The following is a 23,543-nucleotide window of genomic DNA, read 5'->3' on the forward strand; positions in this document are numbered from 1 at the left end:
ACCCAAGGTGCGCTTTCGCCAGTTGGGCCTCCCCCCAAAAATGGGTTGTAATAAAAAAAAGGGGGGGGGTTGTAATCCCAAAAAAAAAGGGACACGCACTTCCGGGTGTGACGTGGTTGTAATCCAAAACGATTGCAAACCAAGGTACCACTGTATCTGGCATTTTGCACCATCTGAAGTTACCAGTTCCCTTTTTGAGGGCAGTCCCACAAACAGCACACCACAGTAGTCTGTATTAGAGGTTCCTAAAACATGAATGATCAAGGCCTGGCCTGTCTTCTCTGGGAAACGGCACAACTGACACACCAGCTGAAGTTGGAGAAACGTATTGCAGCAAACATATTGGGATGTGAAGTATGGTTGGAAGATGAATGCTCACACCATGCAACCAGTGGCTGAGAGCATTTAAGAGGTGGATTGATCATATGATGTCTCCAGACTGACAGTATTTGTGGGAAGGAGTCATGCACACTGGGAATTGTAATTTTGTGAAATCAAAGTGGAATTAAGTCATCTGTCACACAATAAATCCACTTTTAAGGAAGGATGGACTTTTTGCGGTTAGCAAAGTGAAAGTGAATTGCATTAAAAAGTGTTTAATGAATGAACAATTAGTGAGAAGCTGTACAAATGTCCTATAAGTAGGTCAGCATGACTGCCCACCTTATTTTTGTGTGTTTGTAAGTTGTTTTTAACATTGTGTTTTAATTGTTGTAGTCTTCTCTAGAACCTTAGAGTGAAGGATGGGTAATTCATAACAATAATTGTTGTGTAGCCTTCCTACAAACAAATCAGACTGAATTTTCAATAAAGATCAGAAATTATCTAACCTCCACATAAATTTTGGGCAAGCAAATCAGGATGAATCTGCAATAAAGAGGTTGTCTGATGGAGACCAAAATATCTCCATCAAGTGAACTATGTATGAATTTGCTTCCAATGCAGAAACTCAGATATGAGACACAAAAAGTTAAAAAGCAGGGGGCGGGTTACCTCTGAAGATGTGTAGAGTGGCTTTCAGCTTTCACTGAGTAATTACAACCAGTTCACACACATTAGATTTAGTGGAAGGGATTCTAGGTTAGAGATTATTATTTTCATACAAGGTTCAGCCTCATTTGTCTCTCTGAAGGCATTAAGCATCCTTAATAAAGCATATGGAAGACCCAACCACACATTGGGACCTGTTTATATGTTTATCAGCTGGAAATATTTTGCACCTGGGTTTTTGTTGTGGAGTAGTTAAAATGTGTTGTATTATGTGTAATGCATGAATTCTATGGTTGAAATGATTATTTATATACTTACAGAATTTATACCCCCCCTTTAAACAACTACATAAGCATATGGTTTTGTGCACTGCTTAGGCTCCTGATTTAAGAAAGTGGACTTGACTGCACTGATCAGAAATGTAATGCATGGGAATTCTACAATGCGTTTTTAAAATAATAATAATAATAATAATAATAATAATAATAATAATAATAATAATGCCCAACTTTATCCCCGCAGGGATAGATTCACCCACAGAATAATCTTCATAGCAATCTATCCTGTGTTCACTCCGAAGCAAATCCTACCAGTCTGAATGAAGCTTGCTTAGTGAGTATTAGGTGGTGATTCTTCCAAATCCGTATCTCATTTGCAGCTCAGTAAATGGGAGTTTGGGGATATTGTGCCGTGTACCTAAAATGCAACCAATTAAATATTATACAGGCACACGGGGTTTTTTTAAATAACCGGCAGGCTAGTCCTCATTTCCCCCCGTCTTTTGCCGTCGCAAAGAGAGCTGTGCGGCAGCGTTGGTCTGGATCTGCGCCCCCCCCCCCCCATTATAAATAACGCGCCTTCTATACGACCACAGCCTAGTAACGATGAAAACCTATTCCATATTGGAGCGAAGGAAGGAGGGATGCGCACGGGAAATCCGATTGTAAACCCACCTTTCTTCCTTCTCTCCGTCCCTCCCCCCCCCCCCCGCCCGCCTCCCACTAGCAGCCTGGCCGCAGCGGCGTCTCTGGTGCTGATGCGCCTGTGCGCGCAAGGCAGGGAGAGGAGAGGCGACGGCAACGGGAGTGGCCAGTGGCGCAGGGCAAGCGACGTTGGGCAGAGCCGAGCCGAGCGCTGGGGAGGCGGAGGCCGAAGCGGGAGGCGCAGGAGCAGCATCAGCATCGCCGCCGCCATCCATCTTCTGCAAGCCGCCGGCGGAGCAGGTGCCGCTGTCGGTGGGAGCGCCTTCTATCCGCGGCGCGGGGCTCGTCGATCAGCGGAGGAGGCGGCGGCGGCGCCAAGATGTTGGAGATCCAGCTGGACGATGGCGGCGTCGGGGGCTACCCGGGCGACGACTACTGCTCGGGCTCGGTGATGTCGGAGCGGGTGTCGGGCCTGGCCAACAGCATCTACCGCGAGTTCGAGCGCCTCATCCGCTGCTACGACGAGGAGGTGGTCAAGGAGCTGATGCCGCTGGTGGTGACGGTGCTGGAGAACCTCGACTCGGTGCTGACCGACAACCAGGAGCACGAGGTGGAGCTGGAGCTCCTGCGCGAGGACAACGAGCAGCTGCTCACGCAGTACGAGCGGGAGAAGGCGCTGCGCAAGCAGGCCGAGGAGGTGAGCCCCAGAGAGAGAGGGAGACCCCTGCGGGCGACGCGCCTGCAGCGGGGGAAGGGTGGGGGTGGGGTGCGGAGAGGCCGCGGCGCGCGCAACGAGGGCGCAGCGCTGGGCCCGGCCCAGGCGAGGAGCCAAGGGGACCCACCAAGGCCGCCGCAGCCCCCTTGCTCCCGAGCAGCCTCATAGGCAAGTGGGGTTGCCGTGGCCCAGATCCGGGCAGGAGGATGGCTTTCTGGAGCTCAGGCCCAGCTCATGTGGATTGTACTTGGGATTCATCACCTACTAATAGTGGATTATTATTATTTTTAGCAGCAGTAGTAGTGTTACTATTCTGCAGCTGCATGGGATTTGCTATCCAAAGGACAGATCCAGGACCTGCTTAGCTGCAGCAGATTCTCCAGGAGGATGAAATGTTCTGTAGAGCCTTTGCTGGGCTCCTAAAAACAAACAAACATGAGAAAGGGTTAGGAATAAGCCACGGCTTGTTCTGTCTTGGCTGAAGAGCAGGGGGAAAGGAGGAAAGGGGCAGCTCACTGGAATCTGGCAAATGCATTGGAGCTCTGTGGATTAAGTTTCTTGAAATGGGAAAGGGGGCAGAGGGGAGCCCTTGTCAAAACCCAGGTTTCTTTTACTAGAGTCCAGGAGACATTAAAAAACCCAAGTCGGAATCCGTCCAGAGTAGGATGGGTGGGGGGAGGTGAAGCAAAGATCCAATGCAGTGAAGACGCTGCAGGGATACTTTCTATGGAGTGCTGTGTGCAAAATACTTTCCCTTGCAACCTGCCACCCACCCCTCCAAGTAAATTACCTTCTCTTCCTCCTGATCCCCTCCCTAAAATAGTCTGCCCTATTGGTTGGGACCTTGTCCCTGTCCGGGTGCCAGACTTCCCCAGCCTGGTGCTTCCCATTTGTCTTTGGACCGCAACTCCCATCAACACTGTTTTACCCGGGGCTGATGGGATTTGTAGTCCAAAACAACTGGAGGTCACCAGGTTGGAGCAAGGTGGGCCTAGGATAGCTGCGCCCACCTGCCTTCCCTTTCCATCAGCCCTTGGCAACCAGCCATGTACCTCTGCCATTCATACACCAATTCCTGTGCCAAGGTGAGATAAATCTATCACTGGACCCCAGAAAGTCACCCTGCCGGCTTCTCCCCTGTTTTTCTGTTTTTTCTAGTTTTTAATTCCCAGAAGTTCCGTTTGCCCTCTGGGCGATCTCTTCCCCTCCATCCCACCAACCATTTGTTGGTGAAAGGAGAGGAGGGGAGGTTTGTGTGGCACACTGCTAGGCCCTGGAAGTGCCTGCCTCCGCTATCTTTAGTTCCCGCCCTTGCGTTGTGCAAAGGGGGTGTTTGTAAATGCCAAGGAAGTGGACCCAAGTGCTAAAGTTGCTCTGTTTGTTGTTGGCTGGTGTGGCATGACTGGAATTGCTCTTGATTGATTTCTTAGTGATTTGCTGTAGATTTGCAAGTTCTTCTGACTCCCAGTTTTTTAACAGCAGCAACAACAGCCAGTGTAGTCTAGTGGTTAGAGTGTTGGACTAGGGCCTGGAGGACCAGGGTTCTAATCCCCAAGTCTCACTGGGTGACCTTGAGCCAGTTGCTGTCTCTCAGCTGAAGCTACCTTGCAGGGTTATTGTGAAAATAAAATGGAGAGGGGGGAGAACTGTATACACTAGGGTTGGGGGATTATTATTATTTAGCTTGAAGGCTGCATTCTCTTCTGGGCAACCTTCTAAGGGTCTCATGTCAGTGGTGGGCATGGGCAAAAGTGGGGGGGGGGGAGAAGTTAATGTAAATTTTACCTTTGTACAATAGCCTAGTTTCTGCACACATGCACACCCCCTTCTATCTTCCATCCAGGTAAGTAAAGAAGTAATATCAGGCAAATTCCAGCTAGGCAAAAATAGACTTGGGGTGCAAAGGGGTGTGGCCTTGGGACAATTCTTAATGCTAGATAGAGAGGCCTGGAGAGCCCCATCTGGCCCCCAGGCATGAGGTGAGCCACTCAAGTTGCACACCACCTTGAGCTCCTTGAAGGGAAGTTGGATATAAATGTAATAGTAAGTAAAAATAATCAAAGTTTTTTTAAAAAATATTTCTCTCCTTCCTCAGTTAAGATACTGAAACAAGGCTGTATACACTCTATACACCGAAAGCACAGTCAAAGCACATTCTTTCCCTCAAATAATTCTGGGCACTGAAGTTCGTTAAGGGTTTCTGGGAATTGTAACTCTGTGGGGGTTCTTTGAGGGAAAGAATGTGCTTCACATGTGCTTTAAAGGTATAGTGTGTACACATCCAAATAGAGAGTTTTTAAGCTGGGAGACAATGACTGGATTTTTGTGTGGAAAGATTTGTGAACTCAGTTCTGGTATGGAAAACCAATTCCTGGTCTTAAACATATGCTCAGTTTTGTCCTGGTTCTTAATTTCTTATTCTAAGGGTATATCTGCTTCTGTAGCCAAAATGGCCACCCATCCGTATATAAGAATGCCTCTGAAGCAGCAGAATGAGAAAAACTCTATTGTAGGTGAGGGGAGCTTTTAATCTTTCAGACGTTCAGCAACTACAATTCTCATCAGCTCCAGCACACATGGCCAATGGGCCAGGGACAATGGTCATTGTAGTTCACCAACAGCTGGAGGGCCCAAGGTTCTCTACACCTGCCCCAAGTTTCTAGAAGTGCAAAATATATTTTCAAGGGGGGAAGCCTTGAGGGAGGAGCCTCTGCCCACCCCAAAGCAGCCTAAAGAAGACTGAGCATGCTCAGTGGCCATAGAATGCTGATTGACTGTGGAAGGGGACAGACGGAATGGAACCCCTGGAATCTCAAGTGGGAGTATTCAACGCTGCAACGTTTTGTTGTGGGTCCCACTTGTTATTTTTAGAGTGTGTTCTCCTTGATGTTTTAATCTGAGGAGGCCCAGTAGAGCTGGGAGGTCGGGAGTTTTCTATGCCAAGGATGCAGTCCGGCTGGAGGGTAAATTCTCTTTGCATCATCAGCCTCAGATGCCTCTTTCCCTTACATCAATTGTCAGGCCATTTTTTTGGTCCCTTGGGCTGATGCCTGGTCTTCTGGCATCACTTCACAGTTTGAGAAGGATGTTGACAAGCTGGAAGGTGTGCAGAGGAAGGTGACCAAGAGGATTCTGCACTGCAGGGGGTTGGACTAAATGACTCTTGTGTCCCTTCCAGCTAAAAGTCTATGATTTAATGACTATGATAAGGGGTCTGGAGTTCAAGTCATATGAAGAATGGTTGAGGGAGTTGGTTAGGTTTAGCCTGGAGAAGAGAAGACTGAGAGGTGATATGATAGGCATCTTCAAATTTGTGAAGGGTTGTCATGTGGAAGATGCAGCAAGCTTGTTTTCTCCTGCTCTGGAGGGTAGGAATTCAACCAATGGATTCAAGTTTCAATAAAGGAGAATTTGACTAAGCATTAGGAAGAACTTTCTGATGGTAAGAGCTGTTGGACAATGGAAAAGACTACCTTGGAAGGTGGTGGACTCTCCTTCCTTGGAGGTTTTAAAGCAGAGGTTGGATTGCCATCTGTCAGAGATTCTTTAGCTGTGATTCCTTTATTGCAGGGGGTTGGACTAGATGACCCTCAGTGTTCCTTCCAACTCTATGATTCTGTGGTTCTACATGGCAGTGTGGCAAGCAACAAGATGGGGCAGCTGTGAACTGATGTACAAGAAGCCTGAAACAGAATGAGAACAAAATAATTCTCTTTGGTATTTATATAAAAGCACTTCTGTCAGTGATGTGCTTTGCCAGCTGTTTAATCCCAGGCATATTCATACAATTCCTTTAATCTTATCTAAATTAGAAACAGCTCATCAGATTTCCCCTCCCCATCCTGAGAACCATGGCCTTTTCATATTTTTAATGGTTATTAACTTCCATAGAAGGAGAGATCAAAACTATTAGAGTCACAATCCAACCAAAGTTGAACTCAGTGGTTGAATTTATTTCTGAGTAGACATAGGATTGTGCTGTTTAAAGATTTCATTGTTTTCAGTGGGAAAAAGAGTGGGGTTTTGTAACAGTACAACCCTATGACTGTTTACTCAAAAGTAAGTCACGCTCTATTCAGTGGGCCTTGCTGTTAGGCAACTGTCCTAGAATTGCAGTCTCTTGTGGAAATCAGTGGGACATAGGATGTGTTGAATTTTGGCTGGATCAGGCCTGAAGGTGCTTTCAGCTTAGAGAAGAGGTGGCTAAGGATTAACGAGTTACTACTGAAAAGTATAGAGAATGAATGGAGATAGGGGATTCATGTGTACTTTCTATCAAATACATTTTACGTGTCTTGATCAGAGTTCAAGAACCTATTCCAGCAAGGCAAAAACACTCAGTGTGCAAAGCTGGGCCAATGAGGGGTGTGGCTTGGGGAGAGTTCCGAGGGCCAGTTCCGAGAGGCCTGGAGGGCCACATTTGTTCCCCAGCCCTGATGTGCCCCACGCCAGCTTTTAACCAATGATGGGGGCATTCATTGTTTGCCAAAGCTGATCCAAATCACTACACTGTCAAAAGTGACGAACAGGGAAAGGACAACTCGGCTGTGGGACTGACATTTTTGCATACGGCTGTGGGACTACTTTTTGCATACGCCCAAAGTAGATGGGAAACTGTAGTCTAATGTGGAGGTTAGCAGAGCATGGAGTACAGTGGCCAAGTTGTCATCTGTGTCCAAAACTGGCCATAGCTGGCAAACTAGCCATAGCTGGAAATAGGCACTCCTAAGCTGTAGAGGCTACCTGAGTTTCCAGGGGCAATGTCGAATCAAGTAGGAATCACAAGCTATGGACCTGTTCCCTCCAGGAGGATGCAACCATGTCCAAAGCTGACTACCACCAACGTATGGCACCAGTGTCGAAAGATGTGACCTGGCTACTGGTCCAGATTCAGGGTTCTGGAACTCAGAAATATGAAACCTCCATCTTGTCTGCATTCAGTTTCAATTTGTTGGTCCACGTCCAAAGTTGAAGCTCCCAGAGCGAAGGAGTTTTTTGCAGCCTTACATTTTAGCTATTGGAAGGCAAAACCCCCACAATTTCCAATTACTAAGTAGCATCAAATTGATTAGGCTTGCAGGTGGCTAAGCCCTCATGATTTTTCCATCTTTGGATACTTAATGTGTAGCGGTATCACAAAGTTTGTGGCTGCTTTGCAGGTCCTCTTTGTATGAGGTTAACCTTGCATTGTCATTCTCCAGCTGATGCCAAGCTATAGTTGGCGAACACATTGCTCTTACTCTTTTTTTTTTACAGTACAGTGGTACCTCGGGTTAAGAACTTAATTCATTCCGGAGGTCCGTTCTTAACCTGAAACTGTTCTTAACTTGAGGTACCACTTTAGCTAATGGGGCCTTCCGCTGCTGCCACACTGCCACCCCGTGATTTCTGTTCTCATCCTGAAGCAAAGTTCTTAACCCGAGGTAATATTTCTGGGGTAGCGGAGTCTGTAACCTGAAGCATCTGTAACCCGAGGTACCACTGTATTTATTGTAGTGATTTTGAAGTGTTCCAGATGTGGAAAATCTTGAATCAGACCCTGAGAAATACCAATTTCACAAGAGACAGAAGTGTATGCAGGTTGTTGGTTTTTTTTAAACCATGCTGTGCTTCCCTACCTGCATTCTTTGATTAGTCTTTGGAGAAAAGATGATGGGGGGCACAGACTTCGTTTGCACATACCAGTAACTTTAAACCAAAAGTGAGCAACCTTTCTTCACCTGAGGGTTGCATCCCCTTCTAGGGGCCATATGCCAGAAGTAAAAGTGGGTGAAGCAACGGATGTCAGTTTACTTACACATCTCTCTGGAAGCCAGAAGCATAATAAGATTTCAAGGTCAAATTCAAAACTCTCAATGAGGGTGTAAATCTGGGCTGGTGAAAGGTGTGGCTGTGGAGAGCATTTGGTTTAGGGAGAGTCCCGAGGGCCAGAGAGAGAGTCCTGAGGGCCACATCCCATCAGCAGACCTGAGGTGCCCCATCCCTACTTTAAAAATATAATTTGGCTTAACCATGGTTTGAAAGTGAACACACAGTGTACTGGTGCACAGGGCTAAAATTGCTGGCCCTTAAATCCTCACTCACTGCAGACCCAGTCTTGTGGTTTTTGTCTCTCCAAAAAAAGCCACAAGCAGTAATCCAAGAACAAGCCTTGGCTACAGCTTGTGGTTTGTTTGGAGAGGAACAAACCATGAACCTGGATTAGGATGAAACGTTAAACCAAATAATGACCTATCTCAGCAGGAGCAGGGGAGGAGTACAGCACCCGTGATTTTCTCCCTGGGCACCAGAGCACTGCACGTTCACCATTAAACCATAGTTACCGTATTTTTCGCCCTATAGGACGCACTTTTCCCCCTCCAAAAATGAAGGGGAAATCTGGGTGCGTCCTATGGGGCGAATGCAGGCTTTCGCTGAAGCTTGGAGAGCGAGAGGGGTCGGTGCGCACTGACCCCTCTAGCTCTCCAGGCTTCAGGAAGACACCCGCAGCCTAGGCAGCCCTGTGGGAGGTCCCGCAAGGCTGTCTAGGCTGCGGATAGCAGCCTGCTTCCCGGAGCGTCGGGCGCCCTGAAAGCAGAGCGCCCGGCGCTTCGGGAACACATCTGCAGCCTAGGCAGCCCTGCGGGAGGTCCCGAGGGCTGTCTAGGCTGCGGATAGCAGCCTGCCGCCCGGCGGGCGGGACGCCCTCAAGCAGAGCGCTCCGCCCGCCAGACAGACATCCACAGCGTGGGGAGCCCTGCAGGAGTTCCCCGCAGGGCTCCCCACGCTGCGGATAGCAGCCTGCCGCCTGGCGGGTGGGGCGCCCTGAAGCAGAGCGCCCCACCCGCCGGACAGATATCCGCAGCGTGGGGAGCCCTGCAGGAGTTCCCCGCAGGGCTCCCCACGCTGCGGATAGCAGCCTGCCGCCCAGTGCGTGGGGCACCCTGAAGCAGAGCGCCCCTCGCGCCGGGCATACTTCCGCAGCGTGGGGAGCCCTGCAGGAGTTCCCCGCAGGGCTCCCCACGCTGCGGATAGCAGCCTGCCGCCCGGTGGGCAGGACGCCCTGAAGCAGGGCACCCCTCGCGCCAGGCAGACATCGGCCAGCCCCACAAGCTCGGGGGACAGCAGGGAGGCGCAGCGCCGCCATCCCACTGTTCCTCGACCTGGTTCGGTTTCCCCGACCTGCTTTTGGGGGGGAAATAAAGGGAAAAATTATTTCCCCCCCCCCAAAAAATAGGTGCGTCCTATGGGACGGAGCGTCCTATGGGACGAAAAATATGGTAAGTTTAATATACACATACAGACCTTTTAGATGTTTACAAGTGGAAACTTCGACAAAATATTATGGTGAGTATAAAATACTCCCGTTTAGGGTAGCAGGAAGCCGTGTCCATTTCCAGGCTACTCCATTCCATTTCTCTGTCTGGTTTTTATTCCACCCCCATTTACAGGCACTTGCTGTTGTGTGGACACTTGGAATGCACAGCCCTCTTTGAACTGTTTTTGGGGTCCCTCATTGTGGTGGGGGAGTCAAACCCTGAAAGATGCAAAGGGACTTTTTCTGATTAATCACAGTTTGATTGTCTCATATCTCAGGTTCTACAAATGCTAGAAACTTAGCCTTTTTTAAAAAAATGAAAGCTGAGGATTATGGTTTATCATGGGGGTGGCAGTCCTTGCCGCATCCCTGCTGGACTCCCATGAGGAGAACATACGTTATTCTTACCATAATAGAATTGTTTATAATTGGAAATGGCTTTTGGAGGAAGATGTACTGTTGGACTGACATGCAGTAGTTATTCTTATGATATCTTAAAAGTAGGGAGTGGGTGGGATTTTTAAAAATTAGTTTTCCTGGCAAGAAAGGAAGAGCTTTAGAGCTCCATGATTTTACTGCATATGTCTGTGAGGCCTTTATGGAAATCTATGTGAGGTCAAGCGGTTGATGAAGCCTTATGGAGTTGTTACGCTTGCTGATTTAGAAGCACAGAAGAGAAAGCTAAATAAGAGCAAGGGAGTCCGTTAATGCGTTCCGTGTCTGAGTTAACATCTTTTGCATCCTCGGGGCAGTAGCATTCACTTCAGATTTTTGTTCTGAGGATTTTTTTTAAAGAGTTCTTCACATTTATAACCCACCTTTCCCCATAGCAAAACTAATGAAGAGCTTTGAGGGCTAATTCTTGCAGACATCCATGCATGGTGAGGTATCTTTTTTAATAAAAGGAATACTTTTTATTAAAGGTTTACAAAAGTATGTGCATTCTCCCTTTTCGCAGGTTGTGGGGTCTTTTCTACAGATCAGTTACATTTGATTTGAGACTTTAGTGTTGTAAGCAGTATCTTTTCTATTGGTTCACCCTGCACAGATTCCACCATGATTTATACATAGTGCTTGGTAACCAAGTGGGACATATTGGAGTGGTTGGGTGAATGGTGAATGTTTGTGTATATGGGTGAACATGTGGGAGCAGATTGGGGTGGGTGACATTGACTGAATACTATTGTATGTTTTGTGTACGCAGACTTTGGGTGTGATGTGTAGTATTTTGAGCCACTGGCTGTGTACATTTAAAATGCACCCACAGTCCTGGGAACTGTAATTCCCCTGTCACCGAGCTACAGTTTCCAGCACCTTAACAAATTGTTGTTCCCAGGATTCTTGGGCAGGGGGAACTTGCTTTAAATGGATGGTGTATATGCATCCAGGATGTGCCTTGACAAAAGAGAGGCTGAAGAGGGAAGGATCCCTGTCTCTAAACACGTTTCAAAATGTGCTGCTAAGTTTTTCGTTTTTATTTTGGATTTATGTTCAGAATGCAGATGGCTGATTGCATGGAAAGCTAGTGTGTTGTTGTTTTCGGGTTATATAGGAACATAGGACACTACCTTGCACCAGGTCAGAGCAGGTGCCAATTTAGCAGAGTGTTGCCTATTCTGATCGCAAGCAACTCTCCAGGGTCTCTGGCAGAAGTCCTTCCCATTAACTTTTGCCTGGTCCTTCTAAACTGAAGGTGCCAGAGATTGAACCCAGGATCTCCTCCACGTTATGCATGTGCCATCCCAATGAGCTGTGGTGCCTCCCCAAGGGACCTCCCTCTAATCTAGCTGTTTCCCCTATGTATGGTTCCAGTGTGATCAGCTTCATGCACTGTCCGTTTTTGTACATGACACACAATAGACCCTTATGAAGAAGATGCTCTCGCTGCCCGTAAATATCGCAGTGCATCGAGCAATTCCTGCTTGCTTCTAAATTATTTATTTGTACTTCATCCTGCTTGCCAAGATGGCATTTGTTGGTTTTCGTTTCTGGGCTTTGCCTTGCATGTTCACAGGGATAGCACTCTCAGCAGTTTTTTGTTTGGCTTGGGTTGTAAAATTGTTGCTTTTTGTTATGAAGGCTCTCCTGTGCAAGAGGGCAAAACCAAAACCTATTCACACACGAACACATACACAAATATCAACGATCTGTTCTGGTTGCTCAGCAGTCACTAAGGCTTGAACTATTTCTTACCAAAGTGTGCAAAGCTCATAATTTAAGTTTTCAATCCAACTGGGTTTAAAAACCAATTACAGTGGTACCTCGGGTTATGAACTTATTTCGTTCCGGAGGTCCATTCTTAACCTGAAACTGTTCTTAACCTGAAGCACCACTTTAGCTAATGGGTCCTCCTGCTGCTGCCACGCTGCCGTTGCGCAATTTCTGTTCTCATCCTGAAGCAAAGTTCTTAACCCGAGGTACTATTTTTGGGTTAGCGGAGTCTGTAACCTGAAGTGTCTGTAACCTGAAGCATCTGTAACCCGAAGTACCACTGTACTTAACTTTTGAAAGGATAAAATACTTAGGGTAAAGGAGTTCGATACATGTTTTTAAAAGCATTATATGAGAATAGATCCTAAGCATAAATGTCTCTTATAAACATTAACATACTGGGTGGCCAGATAAGCAAATTGGCCCTAGAGGTTCTGCTTATTAGGGTTGCCAACCCATGCAAGTTTCATTTTAATCATGATAACATGATGGCGAACCAGCGGTTGTAAATTGCACCTTTGTACATTTGGCTGGTTTCTGCACACACTTGCACACCCCTCTCCATCCTATGTCTGGGCAACCCAGAGGCAATGCCAGATTTTAAGGCGAAAACTCTTAAGGGAAGTGTAATGCTGGGCTGGTGAGAGGTGTTGCCTGTGGAGAGTTCTGAGGGCCAGGGGCTCTCCATTTGGCCCCTACCCTTATCATAAACCATAATTTCTGGTGGGGAAACAAACCACAGAGTGACAGGCTTAGCATTGTGGCCTTATGTTTAGATTTGCTGCAAACAAGCCGTTGATCTTAATCCAAGGTTTATTGTTTTGTTTAGAAACAAACCATGAGTGCTTGTGCAGACATAAAACTGTGCCACTCTGTGGTTTGCTGAAGAAAAGGAGGAGCAGAGTGGATGTGTTTGAGCTTGTGCACAGACTTATTGAGCACCTTCCTGACTGCTTCAGGGAGCTGTGCAAGGCCCCATATCTACTATGAAGGACCTACTGGTAGATTAGGGATGGGGCCCCCTGTAGCCTTCCTGTCATTGTGGGACTCCCAATTCCCATCATTGCTAGCCAGCGTGGTCAGTGGTTAAGGATTATGGGAGTTGTAGCCCAACAACATATGAAGGGTCACAGGCCTTAGATCTGCTAGTCACCTTTGGAAGCTCAAATGGCTGTGAGAGAACCTGGTTTGGCCCAAGAGATGTTGCCTGAGGGGAACAGCAAATGCCTCTCGTGGTGCTTCCATGTTCAAGACAGACCCAAGTTAGGCCCCATCTGCATTTTACATTTCAGGAAGTATCATACCACTTGTAACAGTCATGGCTTCCCCAAAATAATCCTGGAAACTGTAGTTTGCGAAGGGTCCTGAGAGTTGTTAGGGGAGTCTTACTCCCCTCACATGAGCTATAGTTCCCAGAGCTACCTGGAAGGAGAGCTTGGTTGTTAATCCACACTGGGTTATAATCACAAACTGATGTGGAAATGTAACAAACTGAATTTTAGCCTGGAAAGTGAAAGAAACTGAAATTGACAACTTTGCCTCTCTTTATTACATATTGAAATGGTAATTTATTTTAATTTATTTATTTTAATACGGAACTGCATGTCCCCCCCTTATTTTTAAATTGTAATTATATTGTTTAGTTTTTGGAGGAGGAGGAAGATGCTTGATAATACAGTATCATTGTATTTCTTCCACTAAGCCTCTCCTTGCTATAACACCTCTGAGGACCAGTTCAAACATTCATTCACTCAAGTGACACCAGTCCTCTCACACGACAGCACCACTTCAGTTTTCACATGGTCAGATGTTTAGGTGGAAGTGAAGACACCCCTTCAATCTTGTCACAGTGTCCATTTGATAGCTGTCATTTTCCACTTATATATATCACGTTTTTCTGTTTGATTTTTTTTTTGGCCCATGTAGAAGTTCATTGAATTTGAAGATGCACTGGAGCAGGAGAAGAAGGAATTGCAGATACAGGTCGAGCACCTTGAATTTCAAACACGGCAGCTGGAGTTAAAGGCCAAAAACTACGCAGACCAGAGTAAGTGAAAATCATGTGCACGGTTTGTCTGAAGTTCTGCGAATCATACACAAGTTGTGTTGAATTCAATAGGGGTTTGTCCATACTGATTGAACAAATGCAATGGTGAGGAACCTGTGGTTCTCCAGATGACATTGGACACCAGCTCCCATCAGCACCAGCCAGTATTGCCAAAGGGCAGGGATGATGGGAGTTGTAGTCCAACAGTACATGGAGGGCTACAGGTTACAAATCTCTTCTAAAGCATTTACTGTTTTTAAAAATCTTCTATCCTAGGTGACCACAAAATATCTGTAGAATTGAGGGAAGAGGGAGCCAGTATTGTTTTTGCCATTCTGTGCTCACAAACATACACACCCGTCTGAGCCAGTAAAATGGATCATCTTGAAATCGCTTATTTTTTCACAGGGCTTATTTTAACCACCACTATCAAGTCACAGATCACACCAGTCTTTGTTGACTGAACCATAAAGTTTATGGATCCAGTGCTTTACAGCGCTGCCATGGGAGAAAAGTACAGATTAAAGGCATGGGTACTTATGGATTCTCATATTTTTCAAGCGACCCCCCTCAAAACCACCATCAAATCATAGTCTTCTTCGGTGTTTACAGATGTGCCATTGTTGAATGGTTTCTTTAAATGTAAAGGTTCATCATTGTTCCACTCGATGTGTATATCTTAAAGGGGCCAGAGCAAGGGCCAGAGCAAGATAACGAGACCCAACTTTAAAGCTGTGAAACATAGCAGGTGCTGCTGAGTTGTATTTGATTAAGGTGTGTCAGCATTTGGGTTTAGTATATAAGGAGCAGCACCTAGCTCTCCCATTACCCTGGGGTTTGGGTTGGTGGTTGGGTCTGGTTTGGTTGTTAATGTATTTAGTGTAAATGGAGTTTTTGTTTTTCTTATTAAAACCTTGTTTAAGTTATTTTTGAGTCCTTTTCATTTTTAATGCATGATCTCCCCAGCAAGCTATCTGCAGCGCTACCATACTGCAAATAGTCAACAGCCATGTGATCTGTTGGTGCTGCTGTTGTCATCCTTGTGAAGAACCACGAGGCTCTATACCTTGGATTATCATTTCTATGGCAAATCCTGATCTGCAGTTTTTTAGTGTGTAGTCCTACCAACGCAAGCTCTAATTTGATGATGGTTTTTCGGGGAATCTGCATACAATCATGCGACTTCAACAGGATCGGCTTCGGTCCTACTGAACCCAGAGACAGAGTTTGTCCATTCTTGGATTTAGGAGAGGCGCATTCAGACACTGTTTCAAAATTCCAGATAGGCTCTTAAAGGTTGCTGACCGATGATCTATGCTATCCAGGGTTTCGGGAAGGGTGGCGCTGTGGGTAAAAGCCTCAGCGCCTAGGGCGTGCCGATCGAAAGGTCGGCGGTTCGAATCCCCGCGGTGGGGTGTGCTCCCATTGCTCGGTCCCAGCGCCTGCCCACCTAGCAGTTCGAAAGCACCCCCGGGTGCAAGTAGATAAATAGGGACCGCTTTCTAGCGGGAAGGTAAACGGCGTTTCCGTGTGCGGCTCTGGCTCGCCAGAGCAGCGATGTCACGCTGGCCACGTGACCCAGAAGTGTCTCCGGCCAGCGCTGGCCCCCGGCCTCTTGAGTGAGATGGGCGCACAACCCCAGAGTCTGGCAAGACTGGCCCGTACGGGCAGGGGTACCTTTACCTTTACCTTTTATCCAGGGTTTCAGACTGAAGGCCCTTAGCTTAGAGGAAAGGAACAAGCAATCCTATTTTAATGTGACCTCTGTGTTCCCCTTTATTTAATAGAATGATTTTTTTAAAGAGAAAGGGTTCTCTCATTATCGAGATCACAATTTTAATAGGTTTAATCATTTTTATTAAATACAGAAGGCACATACCTGTATGAAAACACACACCCCTGAAACATAAATGAAGAAGATCACAGGGATACTCAAAACAATAATTGACAGCAGGGGTGGATAAAAGATCCTGGATTCCATCCCTCATGTCTACAGTTGGGAAGGACTCCTGTCTAAAACACTGGACCATTGCTGCCAGTCAGTGTTGGTTATACTGAGCTTGATGAACTAATGGCCTGACTCCATGAAACAGCTTCCTAGCTTGAGTCTTTCCTAGACCTACCTAGAGGTGCCAGTGATTCAACCGGGTACCTTCAGCCTGTCACGCCTCGGCCATAAGCACTGAGCTACAAATGGCATTCTTGTGCTTGCACCCTCATTCCTTTTGGTGTTTCCATGTTCACCCCTCCTGGAGATGATAGATCAAAAAAATTATCTTTCTCTCCCTTCTCCCTTTTATTTTCAATGAACAGTTTCCAGGTTGGAAGAGCGTGAATCAGAAATGAAGAAAGAGTACAATGCTCTTCACCAGCGTCACACAGAGGTAAGTCGGCATTTCAGAGGGATAAAAATCCTTTTCAAACTATTTGCATAAGAAGTGGAGAAGGGCACAGATAGAGGAAGAGAGCTCTGCAAGCCTGTAATGCTGTAAATTCTGCTCACTCTTGACTCTGGTGCTCAGTTAACTTCTGCTTTGGGCCAGCTGCTTTTCCTAGAGCAAACGTTTCCCGCAACATCTCTGGCTATTCCGATCTTAAAGGACATCCCTTTCTTTGAAAGAAATGGTTGTCCAGAAAATAAAATGTTGGGGTGTTCAATCTTCATTTTGGCCCTTCATTTTGCATTTCCCCGCTCCTTTCGCAGATGATCCAGACCTACGTGGAACACATTGAGCGATCCAAGATGCAGCAAGTTGCTGGAAATAGTCAGAATGAGAGTGGTCTACCTGGAAGGAGGTAATGCTGCACCTTGGCTTTGCACCTGGAAAACAAAACTAAACTTAGATGACTTCTGAACTGTGAATATATGTTTTAGGAGGAAGGCACTGACCCAGTCTCCTGTGCTCTCTGAGTGACTAAAAGTAGCAGTAGCTGATCTCTTTTATGGCTGGTGTCCCTAAGTTTGATTGCAAACCATTCTTCTTCTTGTTAATAATAATAATAATAATAATAATAATAATAATAAATAATCCACTCTTCACCCTGAGGTCCCACAGTGGGTTACAATAAGTAAAATGCAATATTAAAAACAGTTTAAAATAACTTAAAATCACAGAAATAAGGTGGGTCCTAAACATGGGTCTTGGGAACAGTCAATGAATCAGTCTGCTCCTTTGATCCTCAGCTAGCTCCGAGCGCGCTGGATGGTGATGGGGCCAATTCAGGAGAAGAATGGGAGTTAGGTGACAAACTGGATCCGAGGTCCCAGGCCTTTATCGAAAAGTGGTGAAGGGAGGGTGTTTTTTGAAGCAGAAGGAGTGGTTGGTGGGAGTGCTGAACCCTTCCCCCGAGCTGTGGTTTTCCCCTCCCCAACAACCTTCATATTCCCCCCCCCCAAGATAACACACGGGGCCAGAGCTTCCTCATCTGTCTTATGCAGTTGTGTTCAACCTTGGGTCTCCATATGTTGTTGGACTACAACTCCCATCCTCAGCCAGTGTAGCCAACATTCAGGGATGATGGGAGTTGTAGTCCAATAACCTCTGGGGACCACTGTAATAGACAAGTAAGGGAGAGATCTGTGATTGGGGTGTTCATTTGTGTCTCTTGCATTTTGTTTGTTTACCAACCAACCATTTGTTGAGATAAGTGAAACAATGGCAACATCAGTTTCTTGCTCTGTATTAGGCAAGTTATCCATCTTTTTAAAGCCCCTTTGGGCACTGGTGGGTGGCTTGCTTCCTTGGAAGATAGAAGACTACGCCTGGGAGTCTCCTTTAACTAGCTATCCAGAGTCAAGGGGGCTTTTCCTTCATTCCAGGCTGCGCCTTGTACACACATGGCTCAAGAGCTGCAAACCTGTTTCACCATAAACCTTCCCTCTGCTTGCTCTCCATATAGCTTTTGTGTCTCCATCTGCTTAGCCTCTTAGGCCCCATCTGCACAATGCATATAAAGCACTATGATACCACTTTAAACAGTCATGGCATCCCTCAAAGAGTCCTAGGAACTGTGGCTTGCTAGGAGAGCTGAGAGTTGTTCGGGCACCTAATTCCCCTGACAGAGCTGCAATTCCCAGAGATTCCTGGGAAGGGGAATTAATTGTTAACTCATTCTTGGGACTCTGTGAGGGGAATAGGAGTCTTCTAACAACTCCCAGCACCCTACAGTTCCCAAGATTCTTTGAGAGAAGCCATGACTGTTCACCACTTTAAATCTACAATGCAGATGGGGCCTTAGAGAGGTGAGAACATGTCGTAGACTTCATGTGTGTTTGTGATGCAGCGTGCCTTGCCGCTCTCTAGATTGTTTTTGTGTATTGTTGCACTTTTGTATGCCTTTGGACTTCTTGTTTTCAGCCTCACCTCCAGCTCTCAACTCAGAGCTGGTGAGAGAACCAGGAGATTCTCTCCCTACCTTAGAGGTGTGGCAGGGAGGTTATGGCAATTAGAGTTTTGGGGAGGTTGTCAGCAGGACAATCCAACATTCACTAACCCTGCTTAAAGACCTTCACAGCTTGGGACTCGGGTACCTGAAGAACCACTTGTCCACATCTGTTCACCTGAAAGCTATGGGTTTCACCAGAGGCCCTTCTCCAAGCCCCCCTGCCATCAAAGCTGCAGTGGGGTGTTTACTGAAGAATGGGGCTCCCTGACTGTTGAATGCTCACCTGGCCCCAGGCACCTCCTTTGCTGTACTCTTGGCCCCAAAGACCTTTGCATTGCACCAAGCTTTTAACTCCATTCTGTTTTCTCTGGGTTATATCCAACGTTATTCCTATGCAGAGCAGATGCATATAAATTAATAGGAGTGACTAACTTTGGCCCATTAATTTGAGCGGGGCTACTTTGAGTAGAACTTAGTTGTCTACAGTCCTCTGTCATTTTTATGCTGTTTATGTTTGCTTTATCTCTGCTGGTGTGTGGACTATCCCAGATCTTGCTGGACTACAACTCCTATCATCCCTGACCATTGACCCTACTGGGTGGGGCTGATGGGAGTGTGAATCCAACAAAGTGCAAAGTGCCACAAGCCCCCCCCCCCCATCTCTGTTTTAAATGCTGTTGCTTTTGATGCTTTTGTTTTCAATCACTTTTTATTGTTTATTTTAATTATTTGTTGTCTACACTGATGGAGTGTGTAAAAAAAGAAGAAGCAAAAACTCACTCACCCCCTTTTTTATAAAAAAAAAAAATCACAATATGGAGACAGCCATCAGCCAGCTATGCAACTGGGGCTGCCGCTTTCCCCAGTTACTGAAGTTGCAGAAGAAGGTGCAGCTCTCTGTTTGCATTGCAGACTGCTTTAGGTGACATCTGCACCATACATCTAAAGCACTATGATACCACTTTCACAGACATGGCACTTCCCAAAGAATCATGGGAACTGTGGCTTGTTAATGGTGTGTTGAAGGTTTTTAAGAGGCCCCTATTCTCCTGAGCTACAATTCCCAGAGGTCCCTGGGAAGAGGGACCAGTTGTTAAAACCACCCTGTGACCTCCCAGAATAAAGGAATAAATACTATTCTGCACCATGCTAATTTTGCAATGGACCGATCATTATGCAGATTTTTGCCTGCCTGCCTACATTTGCTTGCTTTGCAGTATATTATTCTGTTAGAGATAGTGAAGCACTATGTGAGGCAATAAAGGCCTCACTTTTGGAGAGCCTGTTCAGTCTCCCCATCCCTGATCTGGCTTCTGAAATCTTATGAGGCCTTGCTTGTGTATTTTCTTTACTGGCTTAAGGAACAGAAACTGCTCCCTAATCCTTTTTTCAAACTGGAGGTAAGTTTTAAGGCGGTGCCAGAAGGATGTTCCTGATAGCACCAGGCAGGGGTGAACATTCCACAGATGGGGAGCTACATCTGCAAAGGCCCTCTCCCTCTCTTGCCACCCCCTGAACCTCCCTCACTGGACTGTATGTATCGCCACTGTGTGTTCCAGACCCACTGCATGTTCGTTAGGCTGGGTGTTTTATGTGTGCCAATGTCTCAATCTCTCCTCAGGCGAGCATTTCTGTGAGCACATAACGACATATGTGTGTGTGTGTGTGTGTGTGTGCTTGCATGACTGTTGCACTCTAATGGTTATTCTCTTGTCTTGCTTCTTGTGCCGTTGCCTTTCTTGTGTGGGCTGCTCTCTGTTTGTCACTTCAGCCACCGCCAGTCATGGAGGAAAAGGTAATTTGGGAGAATCTGTATCTGTTGGGTTGGGAACTCTTTCTTTGCGGGGGAGTAGCTGTGACCATTAACAGCGCTTTTGCTGTTTTGTGTTGATGTGAGACAAGCTGGTGGGTCAAGGCAGGACAGCCTATTTCCCTAGGCTCTAAAGAGGCAGAGGAAATGGTCTCAGGTCACACCAACATATGTTTGACGAAGAACAGGGTCCAGCATTTGAACTGGGCATCGCTGCAGCACCTGATATCCTCACACAGCAACCAGGGCCACACCTGCACCATACATTTAAAGCCGTATTATACCGTTTTAATAATCATGGCTGCCCTCAAAGAATCTTGGGAATTGTACTTTGTTAAAAGTGCTGAGAGTTGACACCCCTATTCATGTCAAAGAGGTACAATTTCCAGAGTGGCTTAGCAATTACTCTCTCGGGGAATCCTGGGAATTGTAGCCTTGTGGGGGGAATAGGGGTCTCCTAACAGATCTCAGCACCCTTAAAAAAACTACAATTCCCAGGATGTTTTGAGAAAAACCATGACTGTTAAAGTGGTATCATTGTTCTTTAAATATATAATGCAGATGTGGCCTAGGATTCCACTGCCATAGTAGGGCCTACCGAAGCCAGTGACTGCCTTTGGCTTTCCATCCTTCCTAATGCCTGAGGCCTGGGATTACAGAGTGGTAGCAGAAGGCAGCTGGGAAGCTGCAATTTAAAAAGGCCCATAATGCCCCAGGGCAGCTCTCTGTCAGGGCATTGTGGGTAATTGCAATGAAGAGCAGTTCATAGCTGCCCGCTACAGAGTGCAGTTTCCAAGCTGTTTGCCACTGCCTACAAGCTCACTTGGTGGGGCTGGGGTGCAGTGGGGCCATGGAGGCTACTTTCCCGTGGTGCCCTCACACTTGGCGCTGGCACTAGTTCGAATCCTGACAGAGGTCACTGCAATGGGTAGACTTGCAGTGCATCTAGGAAGAGCTAGGTGTCCTTGGAGCAGAGGTGGGCCACCTTTCCCCCCTGAGGGCCACCTGTAGTCTGTGGGTGTGGCGGGGGGAGGAAAGCATTTGACAGGTAGGTTGCTTCTAACAGTCTTAGCTTTCGTCAGGCATTCAAGCCTAAGGTTAGAGATCACTTCAAAGACAGGAAACTGCAAGCAAGCTGGAGTCAAACTTCAGACAGATCCAGGAAGTTCACAGGCCTAAAAGCCTTTGTAACTTGTCCCGGGCAATGGATTGGCCTTTCACTTTCACCTGACATCCCTGGCCATGCTTATAGAGCGAGATGAGCGCCACAACCCCGGAGTCGTTCGTGACGGTCAGGGGTCCCTTTCCCTTTAGCAACATCCTTTAGTGAAGCCTGGCAAAGCATGTTATATCACTATACCCAAATGCTGCTAAGATCACCAAATAAAAGCCCCTCTTTTGTCTGAGACACATGTACCTGGTTCTCACTGGGACCCTCATTATAGCATCAAAAGAGTTGCTTCCCTCCCAGGATAAATAGTAAATTCAGAAGTGGGTTGTGGTTGGCTCTGGGTGATGTCAAAGCCTTCTTCACCCATATCGTAGTCCCAGTCCAGAATCACCGCCCCCCACCAAGCAAAAACGACTTGCTTAAAAAAACAACACAGGCAAATGCAAAGATTCATATAAGGTAATGTGTGGCCTTATCAATTATTTTTTTCTTGGAAACTACTGGCAATCAGTTTCCTTGACTGATCCCAATTTATCTGAGTGGGGGTGGGGGAGAAATCCCTCCCCCTATTCAAGTGTTGGATGCACCAGCACAGACATTCATGTCTTCAAGCGAGAAAATCTCCTGTTGGGCAATTTTGTCACCATTTCCCCACTCCCACGCCCACCTACAATTAAATTTGTTTGTCTCGACACGCACACACCCTTTTGCTGGTTTGACTTCTCACTTTCAAAGGAGTTTGAGCATGCCTCACCAGCCCTTTCGTTCACTGCCTTTGCTCTTCGGATTTCCGGGGGTTTTGAGTTCCATTACAGCAGTTTCACACAAGGTCACAAGCAGACTGCTCGTAACTGCCTCTCAGCTGGATCCCTGGGGAAATGGTTTTCTGTGTTCAGCAGAAGCAGTGATCCGTACCAGGAACAGCAGGGAAAAGGCTTGAGGCTTTGCTGCAGCACCAGCTTTGGCATAAGCTCAGAGAAGCTCAAGTGCAGTTAAGGCTGCCAGTCTATAGAGTGTTGCATGAAACTCCACCTCCGCTCCCTGCTCAATTCATGCTGGAAGAAAAGTGTTTTGCAAGTTCAAAGCTGCCCTACTCCCCTTGCCAACATAGAGGTTCTAGGCTGAGGATGGGGAACCTCTGGCATGAGGTTGGAGTTCGCTTCCCATCAGCTCCAGCCACCATGGCCAACAGTCAGGGTTGCATTTGATTTTTATTTTTAATTTATTCAAAGTTATATGCCGATTGAAATTATCAGTAAAAGCAGCAAAAAACCAAACCAACCAACAAAAAACAAAAAACTCATGAGACTGTAGTGACAGCAATGGATCTAGGATCACCCCTAAACTAAACACCTATTTCTTCAGAGGAAGTGCAGTTCCATCTAGGGCAGGTACCCAGCCCAATTCCTGGGGTTGGTGTGTGAATCCTGTGCTGAAAGGTTTAAAATTCCACACCAGGAAATACAGAATTTTGTGAGTAGTACAAACCACGCAGATTTGCATTATGTCTCCCTATTTTTCATAAATTATTCTACAGTTTTATTCATTCATTTGCCTTTTTGTACAATAAGGTCTGGTTTGACTTCAGAAGGATTGTTGCTCACTGGTGCAGAGCACACACTTTGCATACCAGTGATCCATAATTCAATCTCTGGTATGTTCAGGTAGAGCCAGGAAATACTCTTTCCTGAGACCCAGGAGAGCTGCTGCCCATCAGCATAGACCAGGCATAGCCAACATGGCAGCCTCCAGGTGTTGCTGTACTACAACTCCCATAATCCCTGGCCATGCTAGCTGGAGCTGATGGGAAGTTCCACAACATCTGGAGGGCACAATGTTGGTTACCCCGGTGTAGACAGTGTTGACCTAGATGGACTGTTGTTCTGCTCTGGTATAAGGCAGCTTCCTATCCACTATTCATGGAACTATGCAGGTGCCAGTGCCCCCAACTGCTTCAAAATGTATGCCACCATCCCACTGACTTCAGAGATTT

The 23,543-nt window shown here is 46.6% G+C and overlaps 1 protein-coding gene across 25 annotated transcripts in view; it reads left to right on the forward strand.

The window, feature by feature from the left end:
- Positions 1–2,046: 2,046 nt before the first annotated feature.
- Positions 2,047–23,543, forward strand: part of MAPK8IP3 (mitogen-activated protein kinase 8 interacting protein 3) — a 67,185-nt gene continuing 45,688 nt past the window's right edge. For 12 of the 25 annotated variants that reach the window (XM_028705301.2, XM_028705308.2, XM_028705310.2 and 9 more), the window contains exons 1-5: positions 2,048–2,610; positions 14,063–14,183; positions 16,497–16,567; positions 16,888–16,979; positions 20,341–20,364. In XM_028705301.2, coding sequence (XP_028561134.2) covers positions 2,293–2,610; positions 14,063–14,183; positions 16,497–16,567; positions 16,888–16,979; positions 20,341–20,364 — 626 coding nt within the window. In that variant the 5' untranslated portion in view covers positions 2,048–2,292. Of the gene's footprint in view, positions 2,611–14,062; positions 14,184–16,496; positions 16,568–16,887; positions 16,980–20,340; positions 20,365–23,543 lie in introns of all 25 variants that reach the window. The other 13 variants (XM_077918482.1, XM_028705304.2, XM_028705306.2 and 10 more) reach the window with 3 other exon arrangements.

This window comes from Podarcis muralis, chromosome 14 (genome assembly GCF_964188315.1).
Source record: "Podarcis muralis chromosome 14, rPodMur119.hap1.1, whole genome shotgun sequence".
Taxonomy (NCBI): Eukaryota; Metazoa; Chordata; class Lepidosauria; order Squamata; family Lacertidae; genus Podarcis; species Podarcis muralis.